Genomic DNA, 22,225 nt, shown 5'->3' with positions numbered 1-22,225 from the left:
GCCTGCCCATGGAAATCGTGAGCGACAATGGCAAACAATTCACTGACAGGAAGATATCCAGTTGGTTCAAGGAATTGCACATCAATCAGGTCTTCACTTCAGTATACCACCCTCAAGGGAATTGCCAAGTGGAACGCGCGAACCAAAGCTTGCTGAATGGGCTGAAGAAAAGGTTGGAGGGAGAGTCCCATGCATGGGTCGAGGAGTTACCTAATGTCATGTGGGCGCACAGGACATTAAGCAAAACCAGCAATGGCGAGTCCCCGTTCAGCCTAACCTATGGAACGGAGGCTATGATTCCAGCAGAGATTGGATGCCCATCCTATAGAGTGCTCATGATGAGTAAGACGGATAACGAGCAAGAAAGGAGGTTGGATCTCAATTTACTTGAGGGACGCAGAGAGACGGCTATCATCAGTGAAGCCAAATACAAGAAAAAGCTAGAAAAATACTACAATCAGCGCGTGAAAGAATGCCACTTCAAGAAGAATGATTTTGTCATTCGGAACAATGAAGCTAGTCGCGCAATACCCCCGGGAAAGATGTCTCCCAACTGGGAGGGACCTTATCAAGTCTCGGAAGAATTGGGAAAAGGCGCATACGCTTTAAAAGATTTAAATGGAAAGAAGATCCCGCGCACATGGAACGCAGCACAACTTAGAAAATGTTTCATGTAAAAGTTGTCAAGTTTGTAATCAAGGCTTTTTAAGCCATTATGAATAATGATACGCTCTATTTTTTCTTAATATGCGTTCTATTACCTTTTGCATACATGTTTCACACTTCCCTTTATTAATTTTGAGCAATATGACAACATTGTATTGACATCAAACTAAAAATAAAACGAAGTAAAACAGACATGCGCGAGCTTCAAGCTCAGACGCGTTAACGAGTTTTAACTCTAAAACGTCAGGGCCTTAGCCCAATAATATGAGCCTTAGCTCAAATTACTCATAGCATCCATCCTACGTATTGCGCAGCTGGACCATAAAAATACCTAAGCACAACTAAGGCAAAGCACATGTCAAAGCATAGTTGTTAAGGTCTCAGGTCGGGGCCGCGCATGGGATTATAATGGATATAGGCAGAGTAACACATACTGACACGTAAAGGCTAAAAAACTCATTCATAATTCCATATAATAAATGCACGATAACGTCGCGCAAAAGAGGAATAATGAAATGCCAAGGCACGTGTCAGCATATTCAGAATATCGCAAAATAACTTGAAATATGACAACTGTTAAGGATTAAGTAAAAATAATTTCCTTACAACCTTGTTCAAGTTTCAATGTGTAAGCATACCTTATATTCAACAAGCACACACATGCAATATAAAGAGATGAATTGGGAATGCGCAAGATGCGAATAAGGGAAAAACAAAATTTCATTCCGAAACATAGAAGTTTACAAATTTACAAATGATGAGGTAAAAACTACAAACACAAAAAAAAAAAAAAAAAAAAAACAAGAAGGGCTTTTCAAGTCTCTATGTTAATATCAGCCTCTTCATCTTCCTCATCATTATTTCCTCCCTCAGCATCTGGCGCAGCCCGCTCCTCGTCATCTCCAAACATACCATAATCAAGCTGTTCGTCTTGAATATAGTCGTCTTCTGTCATGATAGCGTCAGGAGTAGGTCCTTTGGCCACACCAGAGCCACTGGCAGAGGTAGCGTTGCCCGCGCCATCATCATTGCCACCAGTCCCTTCACATTCATCAAGTAATTTCTTTAAAGCGCCAAGATCGGGCTGGTCAGCAAGCGCGACTATCTGCAAGTCACAAGGAACAGTATAAGTACAAAAGATTATGAAAATAAGTCAAGTAAACTCATTAAGGTTAAAATACCTGCTCAAGGATGGGAATTGGAGTATTCAAGTACTTCTCCCCCACCTCTGCCATGTCAGCGCAGACATCGTCGAGCTGATAAGGGTAGTCGGATGGATTCTTCTTTAGCATGCCATATTCATAACCATCCTTAAACCCCTCAGCCCGACCCACCAAGCGCGACGCCGCATTACAGTCCATCACAAGGGTCTGAAACTCGTCTGAGTATTTCATGGCATAAGCGCAACGAGTCACACCATGTGAAATCAGCCATTGACGGTCCTGCGCGAGGGAAGAAACAGACGTCTCAAGAGCAGGGATTTGAGAGTTTAACAACTTAACAGTTACCTTGGCTTGTTTTAGCTCTTCTTTGTCAGACGCTGCTTCCGCCAAGGCTTCATTCTTTTCCGCTCGCGCAGCATCGAGCTCTTTCTTCAGGCGCGCAACCTCACTCTCCAATAAAGATTTTTCAGTATTAACCTGCGCAATAGTTTGGTCATGCGCCTCCACTGCCAACTCCAGGTCACGCGCTCGACGCGCGTACTTGGCCGCATCTGCCTCTGCCACTTGCAGTTTCTCCCGCGCAGCTTGCAGCTCAAGCCCACGCTTCACAAAAGCAGCGTTGGAACTTGCCCGGTTCTCGCTAAGTTCTGCTTGGAGTTTCTCAGCTTTCTCTCGGGCATCAGAAAGATTCCAAGCAGAAATCTTAGCCTCTTGCGTGGCCTCCGCAAGGGCATCACGTACCTTTATATAATCATTGCGAAGCTCTTGGGAGGCAGCAAAAAACGCAGACCCAGCAAAAAGGTGGTCATTAAGCAAACCCACGCGAGCGCGGTCCTCTTGAAACCTCCTTTCAGCTGGAGGAACAGAGTGAGCCCAAAAGTCTTCACATACGCCCAAGGATTGGAATGAGCTCTCTTCAGTGATACTCCAGCTCGGGAGGTATATGTGATCGGCTCCCAACAAACACAAAGCAAAGCAACGAAACATTTTAGTTATCTAAACACTAATTTGGAAGTCTGCACAGCGGAGCAAAATAAACTTATACCTGAGGAGAACCGGCGGAAAGATTAGCGCCAGCTGATGAGCTCCTGCCTGCCCCATGAGAAAAAGGCTGCGCCACGAAATCTCGTGGCGCTATAGGGCTTACGCGGCCACCATCAGAATTTTCAAAATTAACCTCCTCATCATCCTCTATAACAGGTCTCTTCTCCTGCGATTTGGAAGAATCAAAAATAGTCTCACGAGGAGGGCTGCGCGCAGGAGGAGGTGAGGGAGGTCTTGACGCTGTTAGAGCAGCGCGAAAAATAGTCTCCTGCTCCTTAGTGATCCCAATGAGGGGAGATTCAGTACTTGTTGGAGCAGGAGCAGAACTAACGGCGCCAGCGCTAGCAGTGCCACCAGCAGCTTGTGTGCCAGCTATAATTCCTATGAAAAAACCAACAAGGAGAAATGATTCATGACTTGAACTAAAGGAAAAAATCAGACAATCAAAGCGCAATAAATACCTTGGCGCACCGCAGTCCGCGAATTAAGCATCGCCATGAAGTCCATTTCCCCCATTTTTGAGGGCAAAACAGAGGACTTAAAAACAACCTTCGGCATAGCCTTGGCACCTTGCTGCGCCTGAGGTTGAGCCACCAACGTTGCCGGCTCTACAAACATTTGAGTGAACAGAGCTTCATTAATAACTCTATCGGAATCACGCTCATAAAACCACAAAATATAAACAAAGTATACCTGTTGGAGAAGACGAAACAGCAGGCGCAGCACCGCTTCCCTTGTCCGCCGCGCGCAGAGATGAGGTGGCAGCACCATACCTCGTGTGGACTGGAGGATTGCCCACACCTTGAGGCAAAGAAGACGAGGAAAACTTGGAAGTAAAACCCTTGGTTTTCTCAAGTCCCTTCACTTGAGTAGGAGGAAGATTCTGGGCAATAGAGGCATCATCTTTTTTCTGTTTTTTACTGGCCCCTGCGCCAGTTTTGCCTTTAGCCTTGCGCTTGAGTTTTTGCGCTTCAGCTTTTGCCTCCTCCCCTTCCTCTTCCACAGGCTCTAACTCATAATTAGCGAGCGCATCTACAATACGCGCAACAGAAATGATAAAACCAAATTTGGTATTCAAAGGGCCTGCGCACAAATACAAAGGCTTACCAGGCACATCGCTGTCAAGGCAAAACTCTAAGTCAACAGGAATAAACATATCGTCAAAACGATCAGGAAAGGCGGTTTCCCCAGGGTTCAGCGCAGCAGATCCACCCTCCGTATGCTCGTCATAGGCGGCGTGGATGTATTCCTTGATGTCTGCATAAAACAAGACAAGTGATATCAGCAAAACGAATTATACTCGCGCAGAATTAATGCAATGAACAAACAACCCACCTGAGCCATCAACACGGATGACAGGCTCAGTCTCGCTGTCAGTCCACTTCTTGCTCATACCAACCCCCACCAGCGCTTCCTCGCAAATATTCTTGGCGGGGGATGGTTTAGCAGATAACTTCTTAACCCATGTGCCCGTTGGGTTCTTAAGGACATTGTCATCCGCGGGCGCAGAAGTGATCGCGCGCATGGTCATACGAATGGGAATAACACCAGCCTTGATATAAAAGAATTTTTCAGCCCAGTTATGAAGGCTTTTGAAGGTAACAGTGCAGCACTTAACCTTCTGACTGCGCGGTGTGAACGAGAACCAAGAATCTTTGATTTTCGGCTTATAAAAATATTGAAAGCGCCGAGGGGTGGGTTCCTCGCGCTGAGCTTTGCACATGAACTCAAAATGAGTCATGCGCACTAATCCATAGGGATGGACTTGAGATATATGAATCCCGTAAAATTGGAGGAGCGCACCTATAAATCTCGTCATCGGAAGACGAAGATTACAGTGGGTGAAAAAATGAGAATATAAAGAGATATAGCCGGCGGGAGGATCCGCCGCCGTTTGCCCGGTCGCCGGGAGCAGACAACCATACTCAGGGAGAAAACCCAGAGAGGCGACGAGATTATCAAAATCAGGTTGTTTCAACTTGCAGGGAATCTCATCCCATCTCTTCACGAGATTATCAAAATCAGGTTATACCCTGCCTGTTCCCGCAGCTGCAGATATAAGCCAAGAATGAGGGCTACCCGCACTAACAGTAAGGCTACACGCATAAGGCACTAACTCTTACTTCAGTAATGTCACCTGAAGAAGGAATAAGCAGGACGGGAATATTCCCGCCCAAAAGAGCCAGTCCGTACGCTTCTAGAAGATCTTTTGTACTATACCTACCAAGGTATGGACAAATAGACAAGATCTGGCAAAAGCAACCCATGAACCAATCACAGGGTGACAGCTCACCGACAATAGTACAAGGAGCAGCACGCTCCAGTACAAAATGTCACTATCAGCCGCTGCATACCCACCAACTCCCATCGTCGCACGAACATAGCCCGTAGTTGGTGGAAAAGGAATATTATACAGCTGGCCGTACCTGCTTGGAAACCTACCTTCGGCTATAAATACTCCAACACCTTGGAACGGTATAATGATCTTATCTTCTCTGGCTATTTCTCTCTATATACACTTATATTCAGAGCGATCTAGTCTGATTCTCACGCCGGAGGGTGGTCATAAGGAGGAACCCCCCCTTTTCAGTGACGAGCTCACGGTGTCTGTTTTGCAGTTCGAGAAGAATAACCATCTTTGCTGGACCTAACCCTCGTGGGAAACATCTACTTAACCCCCAGATTATCCTTAATCTGCCGGGGTCTTTTAGTGTTTCTTCATTGGCGCCATCCGTGCATTAAGCTAGAACTAATTCTTTTTCTCAGTTTTTTCAAACTTCTGGAAAGATGGTTAAGGTTACTCTGACGCCAAGGCCACCGAGTGACTAAGAAACTCCGGTAACCACAACCCCAGCTACTGGGGGAAACACCGGTGAATACACGATTTTTATGAACACTACCCCGGTTTAGAGGTGCACAAATCGGTTTTTTTGAAAAAACCGGTTCGGTTATTAACCGGACCGGTTTTTTTTATCCAGAAAAAAACCGGTTCGGTTAATAACCGGACCGGTTATTAACCGGTTTTTGTCAATGAAAACTCAAACCGGCCAAACCGGTTTGGACCGGTTTAGAAACCGGTTAGAACCGGTTATTAAACCGGTTTTTTTTACAACCGGTTTTTAATAACCGGTCTAACCGGTTAACCGGTTTTTTTTTTTTTTTTTTTTTTTTTTTTTTTTTTTTTTGCTTTAGGGTTTAGGGTTTAGGGTTTCGTTGTTAGCATTCTTTGCTTGGAAGATTAAAAACACATAACTTTCATTTATAGCTTTTACATTAAAAATACAAACATTAAATCGTTATCGCATATTCGTAACTCAAAAATACAAACATTAAAGAATGCTTAGACACGATTACATTAACAAGTTGATGTTTGTTACTCATTTTCTTCGCTACCCGATCCCGAGCTATTCCTTAGGTAATCGTCGTACGCAGCTTCTTCATCGGTCATTGGTTGAGTGTGTCCTTGATTGACCTCGTCTTCATACAAGGCCGCCTCATACTCCATTTCCCCCTCGAGTGAGCGTTGATGTTGTGCCCTATCTAAAGAGTCCAAGTAATCCTTGTAGCAAATCGACATCTCTACAGCTGGTGGAGTGAGTCGAGTCCTCCTAATCGATATAACCCTGCCAGAAACAGAAAAAGCAGACTCCGAAGCTACCGTGGAAGCTTGGACCGTTAGTAAATCTTTGGCCATGGCGGCGAGGATCGGAAACTCATCCTCCTTACCTCTCCACCAAGCCAGCATATCAAGACTTCTAAATTCATCCGGAGTCATGTGTTTCACAAAGTTGGTACCACCATACCTTCCAAGTTCACTGCTTGGGGTGTTTACCCTTTGACGTTTACCGGCGTCTTCCCAAATCATGTAGTACATCCCCATTTCAAGGTCGGTTTGGGATTGGGATTGGGCAACAGCTCTTAACGAGTCATGAATTTGGGAAGACGACCCGTGTTTTGTAAGGTAAACATCATACATGTTTGCCAAGGTGGTGTTGAAAGCATTCTTTAAAGTTTGGTTATAATGGGGGTTTTGATCGTCGTTTAACTCTAGCTCATCACAAATTTTTTCTATTAAAGCTTCAACACCACCAACATTGATGCAAGGGTTTAACGCAGCCGCACAGGTCAAAACAGCGGGTAGTTGTTGAAAATATTTTCTAAATTTTTCTTTCATTTTTGCACCCATATCAAAATAAGGTGCACCCCTACAATGAATTTCAGTCAACTTTGTGCACATGACAGCAATTTTTGGTAAAGCAATGGGGCTTGTTGGATAGTAAACCCCGGATAAACTAGTTGTGCAAGATTTAAAAATTTGAAGAACCTCCGTAACGATCTCAATCAATAACCAGTTTCTAGGATCGTACGGTGCACATTTACCCCTATTTGACAAAATTTGATGAAACGCAATTAACGATTGTTTTTGTTGGATGGCTTTCTCAAACATTTCACAAGTCGAGTTCCATCTTGTTGGACAATCCCAATTAGGCCCCAACCATTGACAGTTAGCTTCTTCACAAAATTTTTTGTATCTTGAAAATGTTGAATTGTTGCTAAAAACATCTCGTAACATTCTTTTAAAATTGTTTCTTTGCGTTTCGATCACGTTTAACCCATCTTGCACGGCCAAGTTGATAATATGTGCAATGCATCGGCTATGAAAAAACGCTCCATCACAGATAGGTTTATACTTTAATTTTAAATGGCCAACCGCGGCCGTATTGTTGGACGCGTTATCAAACGATATTGAAAAGATTTTATCTTCAATCTTGTATTGTCGAATGACTTTATCCAAGAGTTTAAAAATATTTCTACCCGTGTGCGGGTAATCAAACAATTGAAACGCAACGGTTCGTTTCATCATTTGCCACGACCGGGGGTCAACCCAATGAGCCGTCACACAAATGTATGAGTCGGGCGAACCATTAGGTACCGACCACACATCCGTTGTTAAGTTCACACCAGTTTGTAAGTTTGAAAAGTATGAAATTAGTTCGGATTTAGCGTTTTTCCATGCTTTAAGACAATCTCTTCTAAGGGTCGAACGACTTACGTGTTGGTAGTGTGGTTGAACATACTTTTGCATCATCTCCGTGAATTGAGGGTTGTCGAAGTGGTTGAAAGGAAGTGATTGTTGAATCACAAAGTTGCCAAACTGTTGACGTACCGCTTCAAGGTCGTACGTAAACACCGTTCCTTGATTCGTCATCTCCGGCTGCGAACTACTTCCGGATTCGTCCTTCAAGACCTTGCAAGAGGGCTTTTCTACATGAGCTCTTAAACTGGAGTTTGCTTCTTTGTTATAAAACTTCAAACAATGTTTGCATCTAGCTTTTTGGGTTCCGTTAGACATTTCGCATAGGTCGAAATGTTGCCAAATATCTTGGTTTCGTTTCGTGGGGATGACCCGAACGACGGTTTCTCCCGTGTTCGAGGCACCCATGTTGACCGATGAAGCAGCACTTTGGGAGGCCATGATAATCGACTACGAATTAAGAGTGGTATACTCGAGTATGAAATAAACGACTACGAAAGAAGAGCGTTTGGAGTTGTATAATCGCGTATGAAATAAACGTTTAGAGCGTTTGGAGTTGTATAATCAAGTGTGATCTAACCAATACCCAACCTAAACTATATATAGATGTTTGTGGGGGTAAAATGGTAAAAAAACAAAAAAAAAACGGCTAAAAAACGGTCAAAAAAAAAAAAAAAACGGCTATAAAGCCGTTTGGTAACGTTCGAAAACCGGTTTAACCGGTTAACCGGTTATTAAAAAACCGGTTAACCGGTTTTTTTTATAACGGTAATAAACCGGTTATTTTAAAAACCGGTTAACCGGTTTTTTAATAACCGGTTATTAAAAAAACCGGTTATAAAAAAAACCGGTTATAAAACCGGTTTTGGCTCCAAAACGTATAACCGATACGTAAACCGGTTACGTAAACCGGTCAAACCGGTTTTTAAAAAAACCGGTTTTTAAAAAACCGGTTTCCGGTTGAACCGGCCAAACCGGTTCCGTAACCGGTTTTTTTGAACACCTCTACCCCGGTTACCCAAGCCGGGGCAAGTGCAGTAAACAATCCTCCCCTGGGATTCATTGATACCCAGTTGGAGAAACAACAGACGAGGCTTCCCCGCCAAACACTAGAACAAGTTAAAGCTTGAGCGGAAGCACGTCAGAAAGAATACCAAGCCGAGTTGGATAAACATTTACGTTCACTCCGACAGGCCAATGACGAATTCGGAAGCATTCGACAACAGCTCAACATGAGCAATGATTGCGAGTATGTGGACGATGAAGATTGGGAAGAATCTGACAGTGACGCAAACCCTCGTCATAAGGCGAAATGGAAGCGTAAAGAAGACTTCCACTCGAAGAGAAATTTCGAGAAAACCTTCAAACCAAAGAACATGGGGGGAAACCCACGTGACTTCTCCAAAACTTTCAGACCAACTGTTGCGAATGCGAGAACGTCCAAATTCGCAAGAGACATTGCGGAAGCAATCGCTCCAAAGAGTGCCAAACAGATGTCCAACATAGGCACTTACGATGGTATATCTGACCCGGACGATCACTTGAATAGATTTATAGCGAGGGCAACCGTCAGTAATTGGACGGAACCCACGTGGTGTTACATGTTCCAAATGACGCTCGTCGGGGCAGCCAGAGCGTGGTTTGACCTTAAGGTAGATTCGTTAGCACCGTTTCGCCTTAAAGACCTAAACAAAGCATGCCCCAAGGATTGTTACCCGTTACCCGAAATTGACCTTAAGGTAGATTCGTTAGCACCGTTTCGCCATAAATGCTTCCTTGATGCGTATAAAGGGTACCATCATATCCACATGGCTGTTGACGATCAGGATAAAACCGCATTTTGGACGCCCGAGGGCACATTCTGTTACCAAATGATGCCATTCGGACTAAGGAATGCCGGATCCACATACCAACGCCTGATGGACAAAGAGTTTCATGCCCAAATCGGGAGGAACTTGGAGGTTTACATGGATGACTTGGTTATCAAAAGCCTCGAGCCAGAGGCGATGTTGAAAGACATCGAAGAAACTTTCAACACGCTCAGAAAGATAAACATGAAGCTCAACCCGAGCAAGTGTTCCTTTGGGATGGAAGAAGGGAAGTTCTTAGGAGTCATCGTTACCAAAGATGGCTTCAGAGCGAACCCTGAAAAGGTCGAAGCCATTATGAAAATGGAATCACCTGCTACCATCAAACAGGCTCAGACACTGAATGGACGACTAGTCGCACTTAACCGCTTTTTGGCAAACCATGCGGATAGGTCGTTCCCATTCGTGTCAACATTGAGAAATTGCTTGAAGAAAACGCACTTCCGCTGGACACCAGAAGCAGAAGCAGCTTTTCAAGAGATTCGGTCACGCTTGATCGAACTCCCAACGCTCACAGAACCAGAAATGGGGGAGGAATTAATTCTCTACCTCTCCGCCACAGACAGAGCAACCGGGGCAGTCTTACTAGTAGAACGAAAAGGCATCCAGATGCCCATCTACTATGTAAGCCGCGTCTTAACGGACGTGGAAACCCGGTACTCTACCCTGGAAAAATTAGTCTTAGCTCTTGTACAGGCTTCACGCAGGCTAAGACGATATTTCCAAGGTCACCCAATCACCATTCTCACCAACTTCAAACTTGCAAACGTTCTAGGCAAACCCGAGTTGTCGGGACGCCTAGCCAAATGGGCAATTGAGTTGGGGGAATACGCGATAAAGTACAAGCCAAGACCAGCCATAAAAGGCCAGGTCTTGGCCGACTTTATTGCAGAAGTCCCCGCTTCGTGGGAAAAAGAGTGCCAGGAAAAGGCTCAACCCTCCCCAGCACAAGACATTAACGATGTCTGGCGACTCTACACTGATGGAGCAGCCAATAACGAGGGTTCAGGCGCAGGGTTGAAACTAACTAACCCAGCAGGCCAAGAATACACTTACGCTATTCTGCTGGATTTCCCAAGCACGAATAACGAAGCGGAGTACGAAGCATTCTTGGCCGGATTAAGAATTGCGCGTAAGATGGGAGTGAAAAACTTGGAAGCCCACGTGGATTCCATGCTAGTAGCCAACCAGATAAACGGGACGTACACGGCCGTGAACGACACAATGGCCCTGTACCTCGCACAAGCAAAAACCCTTATGCGCGATTTCAACGATTGCAAAGTTGTGCACATCAAGCGAAGTGAAAACAAATCTGCGGATGCGTTAAGCAAGCTTGCATCGTTGGCCTTCACCCACTTGGGAAAGGACATCCGCGTTGAACTTCTTGGTGCGCCATCAGTTCCGCACAAGGAAATTTGTGTCATCCAAACCGGCATGGAAACATGGATGACGCCAATCATAAATTACCTTGCGACGGGTGTACTACCAGAGTCAAAGACACAGGCAAGAAAGATACGCTGTAAATCACTGAACTATCAACTTGTTGATGACATACTTTACAGGCGTAATTTTCTTGGTCCACTCCTCAGATGCGTTGACGACCAAGATGCCGACTACCTCCTAAGGGAAGTACACGAAGGCATCTGTGGAGTACACGCAGGTCCACGCGCAGTTGTATCTAAGCTAAACAACGCGGGATACTTTTGGCCGGGGATGCACACGGATGCGCTGGCCTACATCAGAAAATGTAGGTCCTGCCAGCTTTACGCACCCAACACGCATCGCCCGAAGAACGAACTTGTTCCAGTCACTTCTTCATGGCCATTCCAGAAGTGGGCCATCGATGTGACAGGCCCATTTCCCACAGCAGCAGGGAACGTTCAGTTCCTAGTGGTAGCCATCGACTACTTCACCAAGTGGATAGAAGCAAAACCCCTAGCCCAAACAACCGCAAAGCATATCAAAAAATTTTATTTGGGAATTTATTATTTGTCGTTTTGGACTTCCACAGAATTTGGTGAGCGATAACGGCACCAACTTTGCTGACCAGAAGCTACAAAAGTGGCTGAAAGAGCTTCAAATCACCCACACCTTTACCTCAGTAGCACACCCGCAGGGTAATGGTGAGGTGGAAAGAGCAGACAAGAGCATCGTCGACGACATAAAGAAAAGACTCTTGGAGCATAGATCCGGCTGGGTGGACAAAGTTCCACATGTCCTTTGGGCAAACAGAACGATGAAAAAAGCAAGCACGGGCGAAACCCCGTTCAGCCTCACCTATGGCACTAAAGCCATGGTTCCAATCGAGATTGGTCTACCCTCACCAAGAGTCATAACTCAGCCAGAAGACAATGATGCGGAAAGACGGTTAGACCTTATGCTAACCGAAGAGCGCAGAGACTTAGCCGCAGCGCGTGAAGAGAACTACAAGCGACAAATGCAAAAGTACTACAACACGCGGGTAAAACTCTGCAACTTCAATGTCGGAGACTACATACTGCGTAACAACGAGGCTTCGAACCAGGAGCGCCCAGGAAAGCTGGCCCCGGTCTGGGAAGGGCCATACATTATTAAAGAAGTTTTGGGAAAGGGCGCATACCGGCTCGAAAGGCTCGATGGCACCCCCATCCCAAGAACATGGAATGGAGCTCAATTACGCAGATGTTACATGTAGATCAATTCCAAACTTGTAAAGAAAAGGCCTAGAGCCACTTCTAATGGAAATGATTCTCCTTATCACATTGTGTTGATAGTCTTACCTTTATACTTATGAACTGACCACACTGATATGCCGGTATTCACCGCATAAATAAGTGAGGGAGGAAGTAAGTCGTTGCGTGTGGAAAGCGGCACAACCCGCATAAACACAAAAACAGTAAATATTTCTAAGGGGAAGATAAGGAAAACCTTCACGCAGGTCAGATATAGATAAAGTTTGGTCATCCTACTAAGTGAAAGTGACGGTCCTACCCGCACAATCATGATAGAGAAAACAGAACATTAACCTATTATCTAACACGCGTCGAAAGGTTAACTTATTCAAAACACTTAGAAAATTGCTAAGTTAAACTAAAATATGCATGAGCAAATCATATAATGTTTACAAGGCAAGGCGTTAACAAAACATTTATATTCACAATAAAAGTTGTTCAAACATTACAAAATGGCTAGGTATCTACCCGCCTACAAAAAATACAAATCTATCCTAACGGTGGGAAGGAATCTCAAGATTCAAGCTTCGGGACCACTTCCTCCAAACCCACTTGAACCCGCACCATTGTCGGCTGCGGCGGTTCGAGGAAAGCTTTGAGAACAGCTAGCCCGTCATCAGCAGCAGCAACTTCATTCACCTTCTCCACAACCGGATGCGGGAAGGCAGCATACTGGTTCACAGCTTGGTCATAGGCAGCTTCAGTATCAACATCGTGTAAAGGAAAATTGGAAGGCGGGATGCCTTTCTCTGCAAATCCTAGACCAAGCAAGAAGCCAGCCTTCTCCCCATCCTCATGAGAAGCGTCGAGGGCGGCGCTCATGGCATCATCATAGGATGCGTTCGCGAATATCCGATGCACAATCTACAATAAAAAATTATATATAAAAAACTTTTCTAAGTATAAAGAAAAGCGCAAAGCAAAGAAATTATTGAGCTATGCGTACCTGCGGCAACGCTTCTTGTAGAAGCCAATCCTTATTGGATAGAGCTTCTTGAAGGGTAGCTTGAGCTTGATCGCGGGCGCGTTCGGCTTCATTCTTGTTGAGGTTGGCAAGCAACACGTCCTTGGCAGCAGCCTCCTCAACGCCTTTAAGCTTGCGCTCAGTGCGATCAAGCACAGCCCTCTGATCCAAGAGCTCCTGTAGCTTCTTGGCATCCTCTAAAGCCAAAGCCTCATGAGCCTGCTGAAGCTTCTCCAGTTTGGCTTTAAGCTCTTCATTCTCAGCGCGCAGAGGCTCAGCAACGGCTTCAGCTTTGGTGGCCCTTTCGGTCGCATTACGTGCAATTTCCTTGGCTAACCTAAGCTGTTCGTTAACAGCTTGAGTAGCCTTGGAAAGGGCCTCATGCCTGGCTTGGATCTCGGCCTCAAGGTCCTTGAAGGCCTTTTCTTTTTCAGCAGCGGTGGCGGCAAGCTTCTTGTTCTCCTCCCGCAGCGATCGCACCTGAGCCACCTCCAGGCTACGCGCAGTCTTTAACTTGTCGTTTTCACGACAAAGTAACTCGACACGCAGCTGCATCCGGGCGAGAAGAATTCGAAGCTCGTTGGACAACCTGCCCTCCTGGTTGCTAGCCATAACCTCCCCCAGTGCACCGCTTGGAGCGGCATGGCGCGCCCAGTCGACGCAATCTGCAGCCGTCCTGAGAGTCGTGCCTCGGCGGATATTCCACCTTGGCGCATAGACCTCATTGGAATCTGAAACTGCAACAAAAAACAGTTAAGAAAAAATGAATCAGGAGAAATAATAGGCCAAAGTAACCCCACGCACCTGTAGGGTCGATAACAGGCCGATAGCCGCTAAACCCATCACCTGAACCTAAAGGATATCCATCCAAGAGGTCAAGGAGATGGGAAGGAGGCAAAGATTGGACTCCCTCATCAACAGAGGTAAGTCTAGAGGTTCCAACTCTAAACATACCTGAAGAACTGGCCCCAACAGAGGTAGTCGCTGGCGCCGAATGCGACAATGCAGAAGCCATTTAAGTAGACACCATCGGAGATGAACTCATTTGAGATGAACTCATAACCGTGGTAGCAGCCGCAGATGAGCTCGCGGAAAATGTCACCGCCGGTCTGGTGAAGGATGTAGTAAAGATGGCACTGACGGCCGGCGGAGATGACGTCATAACTGGAACAGTTGCTTCAACAGTATGAGCAACTGAACCAGCACCAGAAACAGGCGCAGCCGCCTGGGTCATCGCCTCGGATAGGTTGACCAAACCTATCGTCGTGGGTCCTGAACCGCTTCCTCCCGCACCTCTCTCGAAAGCGGATAAGTCCACTCCTGCATGAAGAAAAACAAAAGATATTAAAAATAAAGGCAGAAGGAAATGCGGAAAAGGTACACAAAAAATATACTTACTGGCTTTCTTGATCCTGAAAGACCTGACAGGCGGAGATAGACCCGATGAAACTGGCCTCTTCGCGCCAGTCACCTTCGTAGCGCTTGGTGGCTCGGAAGTGACAGCCGTTGTCTCAACCTCTGAGACAATGGTCTCGTCACCACCACCAAGGTTCCCCGCCACCTCCTCACTTTCAGTCTCGGAATCAGACTGATTCCCCAGGTCGACGACGGAAGCAACCTTCGCCTTGCCCTTCACGCCAGCAGCCTTCTTCTTCCTCACAAAGAAAGGCCCATCTGCGGATCCCTCATCAGAAGATGACAAAATCAGAGGAATTCCAGCAGAAGTTTGAGCATGGAGAGGACGAGGATTAAAGAACTCCTTACCTAGCCGAGTGGCGCTTAAAATTTCGTGGCCCGGCGGGTAGACCTCTACGAATCTATCCGCCGTCTGATCCAAAATAGGCAACTCGTTCTCGAGATCATGAGTACCCAACCGTGCGGGACCACCAGTCTCCCGCGGATGCAAGAGCGACTGTAAGTCGTTCCCCTCTGAAATAAAAAAAAAAAGACAATGTTAGAAGAAAAACCCTAAACCAACACAAAAAATGGAGCATACCGTAAGGGATATAGTTCAAACCGTATTCAAGGACGATGGGTATTTGCAGGGTCCCAGACCCGACATCCTTCCACGCGCGACTCATCCCAAGCATCACCATCCCAGACTCCGCGAAGCGATAAACCGGAGTCTGGATCTGGGAGATCTTGGCGAACCATTCCGTCTCCTGGTAATTGGAGGCGTGAAGGTTAGGGAGTGCCCTCCCATTCTTGAACATCATCGCGATGGGGACGACGCGAGCGGAGAGGTAGAAAAACTCCCGCTTCCAAGAACGAAGACTACGCTCAGTAGCGCAGATCTTCAACCCCTTGATCCGAGTAACAAGGGTATACCAGCCCTGGATGCACCTCCAGGTGTAGAAGGTCATCAGACGGTCGACGCGGGGCTCGATGTCCAAAATAAGGCACACCCATTCGAAATGGCGAACTTTAGCAATCGCCATTGGGTGCACCTCCGTCAAATGAACACCGTGTTTCTCCAGAACACGGTACACGAACTTCGTTAATGGGAATCTTAGATTCCCATATAGGAAGAACGAAGCGTAAACCCCTATCTTGCCCTTAGGGGCATCGTACATCGTCTGGTTGGGCTCCGAAAACTCTGGCTCATACGGCTCCAGCATGAACTTCTTGACGATGTAATGGTATACATCGACAGAAAGAGTACACTGGCACTCGCCAACAGTACTCTTATCGTCCTTATCGGACGTAGACGTCGGGTTCTCGAGGAAAACGTCAGACTCCTCGACGTTAACCTCAGGATCATGAGTAGAGGATAACATTTTTTAAATGTTAAAGAAAGCGGTTTCAGGAGAATGCTCGCCGGAAAAGATGAGTATTCGCCGGAAATCGCTTAAAAGGAAAAGAAGAGTGAAGCGAAGGTATGGGATGAGATACACCCTCTCCCCCCTTATATACTCATCGCAATGAATGCGATGAATTTAATGCGGAGGAGAGAGAGAGCGCAGGTGCAATGAAACGGCGACACGTGTGGATAAAGCAAGCTGGCAACAGGTGTCGGAATGGCGCGTGACATGAAACTCGCGCCCACGCGCCTGAAAAAGCGTCCTGATTGACCACATGCTGTCACGTCGTCATAACTTCCTGCACGTCCTGAAACCGTCAGAAGACGCCAACGTCCCTTCAACCGTTTGGACTGTCCTTATCCTTTCACCAAGTCTCCGAATTCCAAAAAGATTCAAAAAGATTCAAAAATAAGAGGGAATATACCCCCCTTACCTTGGAAAACAAGAAACCGTAAGACAAGTGCAGGTACAGTGTCAAGGCGAAACCCTTCATATACTTAGCACCTGCAGGGAATTGAAACCAAGAAGGATCTTATGGGCCATGCTTGCGGAAAGAGAAATAGCACCCCCGCATGGCGGGAACGTTGAGACTAGATTGTTTGAAGCTTCAAGGTGGAATTAGTTGTTTAACATAACTGATCACTATGTCAAACTACCAAAACCTCGTGGAGAATCTACACAAGTGAAACTCAACGCTCCCGACTTGCGAGAAGGTTACACACCTACCCGCATCATACCCAAAGATCAGGCAGAAAAGTCGGGAATTTCTGCAAGTGACATTAGGAAAACTGCGGGAAGAATCCCCACGGAAAACCTTAAAAAACGAAAACCCTTTTCAAAACCCCTTGCTTAAAGTCCAAAAGTTCCCCTCATAAATAATTCATGAGAAGAACAATGGACTGGGGGGACTTGAAGAGGTAGGTCCCAGCAAAGCCATGTTGGACCCGCAAGACTCACCTTGAAGAGGGACGTCTGCGCAAAGACCAACTGGATCCGCAGGACCCACCATGCTCAGAGAGATGAAGACCTTACACGCAGTAAGCCAGCTGTTCCCGCAGGAAAGCCTCCCTTGGTAAAGTACCCTGCCTGTTCCCGCAGCTGCAGATACAAGCCAAGAAGGAGGGCTACCCGCACTAACAGTAAGGCTACACGCATAAGGCACTAACTCTTACTTCAGTAATGTCACCTGAAGAAGGAATGAGCAGGGCGGGACAAAAGAGCCAGTCCGTACGCTTCTAGAAGATCTTTTGTACTATACCTACCAAGGTATGGACAAATAGACAAGATCTGGCAAAAGCAACCCATGAACCAATCACAGGGTGACAGCTCACCGACAATAGTACGAGGAGCAGCACGCTCCAGTACAAAATGTCACTATCAGCCGCTGCCTACCCACCAACTCCCATCGTGGCACGAACATAGCCCGTAGTTGGTGGATAAGGAATATTATACAGCTGGCCGTACCTGCTTGGAAACCTACCTTCGGCTATAAATACTCCAACACCTTGGAACGGTATCATGATCTTATCTTCTCTAGCTATTTCTCTCTATATACACTTATATTCAGAGCGATCTAGTCTGATTCTCACGCCGGAGGGTGGTCACAAGGAGGAACCCCCCCCCCCTCTCAGTGACGAGCTCACGGTGTCTGTTTTGCAGGTCGAGAAGAATAACCATCTTTGCTGGACCTAACCCTCGTGGGAAACATCTACTTAACCCCCAGATTATCCTTAATCTGCCGGGGTCTTTTAGTGTTTCTTCACATAACTATAAGTTATGCTTTAAAAATATTTTGTTTGTAGTTATTTTTATCGTATTCATATGAATAGTTAATTAATAATACATAAATTTTCTTCTCTCATCTTTTACCCCAAAGACGCATTGTGTGTGTATGTGTGTGAATATACATAACTTGATTAATACTCGTCAACTCATTTTACACGTTTAGATAACTGTGTTAAGCAAGTCTAGTTCAGGTAACATGATTTGAAGTGTTCTAGTTAGAGATGATATTTTTGAGACAAATAAAAATACTTGTCATGGGTCATAGTGCCTGCCCTTGTGCCATGTGATCAAGTTTTCTTATTTTAACCCAACTTAGACAAATCAGATTGTAATGATCGACAAGTTTGTACTTTTAACCAAATATCCAATCCCAAAGGTGTACAAATTGGCTCTGATTTAGTCAACAAAAGTCCAAGCTGGCTTTTGCCTAAACTGGTTTCGATTCCAATATTCCAATTGGAAAAGAATCAATTCAATTCCTAACCTGTTAAGGCTTGGTTGGTTACTAAACGATTCTTGCCAAACCGATTTTAATACGGGTCCGGCTCTAGATTACAAACCGGTTCGATTCCCGAACCCGTATATTTTACACCTTTATCCTCTCCCAAGTCCTAGTTTTCAGGCACAAAACCCTCAACCAAAAATGAAAGCCCGTATTATAACCCAAATGTTCAAGCCCAACAAATACCAATTTTATTGTACATATCACGAATTCACGAGAGAAAATAAAATGATGAGCCCCTATTTTAAATGAAAATGGGTACTTTTTAATATATATTTTCTCACTATTTCAAGTTAACGGCCATAAGAAAACCAACATAGAAAAATATTGATCCGTTGAATTAAAGTAGCATACAAAATCATAAAACTAAATGTAAAAGAGCCGTTTGTATAACTTGCGGGACCATGAAACGTTGAAAGTGACCAATTTAATTTTTTCCTGTATTATGGGCGGCAAATAATTCTAAAAGGAAAGAAATTATAACGGCTTCCTCTTATATACGTACAAAACTTTTATTACCCAAATCCAGTCAAGTTATACTAAAATACGTCTTTTAAACCGTTCGATGTTAAGAGGTATTCTATCGAAGAAAATATAAAGTTTTGGTTGACTTTAAATTCGTATATGAGTCAAATATACATTTGCTTTAAAAAAAAGGATTGAAAACTATCCCAAATCCGGGGGTTGTATTTGTTAAACTGATAGCCATTGCTGCTATCAATTTGATTCCAACCTATAAAAAACGTACGAATTTTACATTAATCAGTAAAAACCATAAAAGATAACTGATAATTCCCTCCTCTCTTTGTGGTCAACCGGTATTATACCCGGACTAACTAGTTGGACTTGTAAACAAATGGAGCTAGCCGTTTAGTTTAGGGGTTTGTTTCAAAACATTAAGAAGACTTACTAAAATATGCTATAGATCATAGTTACTTGTTTTGATTTAGTTTAGTTTAGTTTAAATCTTATATATTTTCGTAATAAAAACGCATTATGGTAAAAATGTATATGGAACATAACTGGTAACAATAATATTGTCAAAAGCATAATCACCATATTATATAACTTAAATTATAATTATTGTTTTAATAATTAAAAACTTAGTATATGTTAAACCATCAATAATTGAGTCTTTAATCATTGTGCTTTCTTTTTTTTCCCCACTAGCATCCATAAATACCTACCATCACAACACATCCACCACAACTTCACTAACACAACTATTCACCTCTTGTCACACTCTCACCCACACACACAACCACAACCATGACTAAAGATGTTGAAGTAGCCGAACACCATGGCGGCGGAAGCGAATACGCCGCCAAGGACTACCACGACCCACCCCCCGCCCCCTTATTCGATTTTGATGAATTAACCAAATGGTCATTCTATCGTGCACTTATAGCCGAATTCGTTGCCACACTCCTTTTCCTATATGTCACTGTGTTGACCGTTATCGGGTACAAAAGCCAAACCGACCCGAACTTAAACCTTGATCAGTGTGGAGGTGTTGGCATCCTTGGGATCGCGTGGGCCTTTGGCGGCATGATCTTTATTCTTGTGTATTGCACCGCTGGTATCTCTGGTAAATGGTTCAAATCCTGTAGCGTACATAATAAATGATTTTATTTAATAAAATAAAAATATAAATGAAGTACGGTAAAAAAAATCACTTTTATAGGTACGGTAAATAATTAAATTAAAAAGTTTACTTTTCACTGTACAAATAACTTATATTTATGAATTTATTGTAACTAACTATTTAACTAACTGGTGGTTGCTAAAATGCACCAGGAGGACACATTAACCCGGCAGTGACATTCGGGTTGTTTTTGGCGAGAAAGGTGTCGTTGATCCGGGCGTTGGGGTACATGATCGCGCAATGTTTGGGTGCGATTTGCGGTGTGGGTCTTGTGAAAGCTTTCCAAAAATCGTACTACAACCGGTACGGTGGTGGTGCTAATGAGTTGGCTGATGGTTACAATAAGGGAACCGGTCTCGGTGCTGAGATTATTGGGACCTTTGTACTTGTTTACACCGTGTTCTCGGCCACTGACCCCAAGAGGAGTGCACGAGACTCCCATGTTCCTGTAAGTACTGGACCCCTTATGTTTCATTTTATGAGAGTAAAGTAGAGGAGCTGGTTTAGCTCGAGCTTGGCTTATTTAATTTAGCTTGAGTCTGACTTGTTTAACTTTTAGCTTGTTTAACTTAGACGAATTTAAGTCGGCTCGTAAGTAATTTTCCAGGCTCAAAAAAGTTATTTATTAACTGCATCAATTAAAAAATAAATATATTTTACTATCATATTATATATTATATATAACATGATGAATAGTATTTTTGTTTTATAAATAGTTATATATAAATATATTTTAATTTTCTTTTTATTTTACAAAATAGAAACATTTATTTTTATATGAATAAAAATTTGGCTGAGGGTTCTAAAGCTAGTCAAACTCGGTAAATAAATCTGAAATATATAACATAATTAATATTATTTAATTATTTTAGATAGTTATATAAAATTAGTCTTTCAATTTAAGTTTATATTTATTTTACAAAAACAAAAATATATGTTTTTTTATAAACAAAAGTATAGCTTAAGCTTATAAATCTCAATTTTAAACTCATTCATTAGATACTCTAAGTTAACTCGGGTTCAAACTTATTTAAAATCAATTCGATTCTAGTTTTAACAAGCCGATTTTGAATAACTCATGTAGAATGGCTCACTTTGTTTACAACCATGTTTCCTTTGCATATTTAAAATATATACATACTAATATTCTAATTTTAAAATATGAAGGTATTGGCACCATTGCCCATAGGATTTGCCGTATTCATGGTTCACTTGGCCACCATTCCGATCACTGGTACTGGCATCAACCCGGCTAGAAGCTTTGGCGCCGCAGTAATTTACAACAAGGAGAAGGCCTGGGATGACCAAGTATGAATTTTTATAAAATTGAATTACTATTTTTTATATACATTTTTGCACAAATTTATATTTATATAAATGATTTTATTTCAAAATTGCAGTGGATTTTCTGGGTTGGACCGTTCATTGGAGCATTCGCCGCTGCAGTCTACCACCAGTTTGTGCTTAGAGCCGCCGCAATCAAAGCACTTGGTTCATTCAGAAGCAATGCTTAATTAAGCTTGAAAGATGTTTACCCATGGTGGTTCTTGCCTTGTAGATATCTTTGGAAAAAATGTTTATTGTAATTGTGTTTTGTTCTATTTTCTTTTAAGTTTCGTTTCATATGTGAAATGTAAGTGTGTTTTTTTTATTTATTTTATTTTCTTTTTTTTTTAATTTAAGTTTGGGATCTAATGGTTTCAAGATTAAATGGTGTGAGATATGAAGTTTAAGAGCATATGTTCGTAAATTTATGAAATTGGTTGTTAACTTATGAAGAATATTTATATTGTTATTGTTTTCAAGCATATTTAGATGTTCTTGTGCAAGTACATGCCTATATGGTGCTCATCATTTTGGGTTTTGAGGTGTCAGGATAAATTGTTCACTTAAATACTGACACATATTTTTACTCGTGTAAAAAACCTTAACCCTAACTTGTACGTACTCAAACCGTCCCAATTGATTTGTTTACTTCATCTTTCTTAATGCCTCAAACGAGTTGGTTAGTAGTGATCAAGTTATCAACATGTTAATTAAC

At 43.7% G+C, this 22,225-nt stretch overlaps 1 protein-coding gene across 1 annotated transcript; it reads left to right on the top strand.

Moving 5' to 3' along the window:
* The first annotated feature begins 19,711 nt into the window (after positions 1-19,711).
* LOC143598570 (aquaporin PIP2-7-like) lies at positions 19,712-21,839 on the top strand. The gene is made up of 4 exons (XM_077076759.1): positions 19,712-20,127; positions 20,337-20,632; positions 21,352-21,492; positions 21,585-21,839. The coding sequence occupies exons 1-4, from the start codon at positions 19,809-19,811 to the stop codon at positions 21,696-21,698; spliced, it is 870 nt and encodes a 289-aa protein (XP_076932874.1). The 5' UTR covers positions 19,712-19,808; the 3' UTR covers positions 21,699-21,839.
* The last annotated feature ends 386 nt before the right edge of the window (positions 21,840-22,225 follow it).

The sequence above is a fragment of the Bidens hawaiensis genome, unplaced genomic scaffold (assembly GCF_021521415.1).
Source record: "Bidens hawaiensis isolate Kalapana, Puna unplaced genomic scaffold, B.hawaiensis_p1.1 tig00050523_1, whole genome shotgun sequence".
In the NCBI taxonomy this organism is placed as follows: domain Eukaryota; kingdom Viridiplantae; phylum Streptophyta; class Magnoliopsida; order Asterales; family Asteraceae; genus Bidens; species Bidens hawaiensis.
The sequence above is the reverse complement of the archived record's forward strand: the minus strand, read 5'-3'. Positions and strand labels throughout refer to the sequence as shown.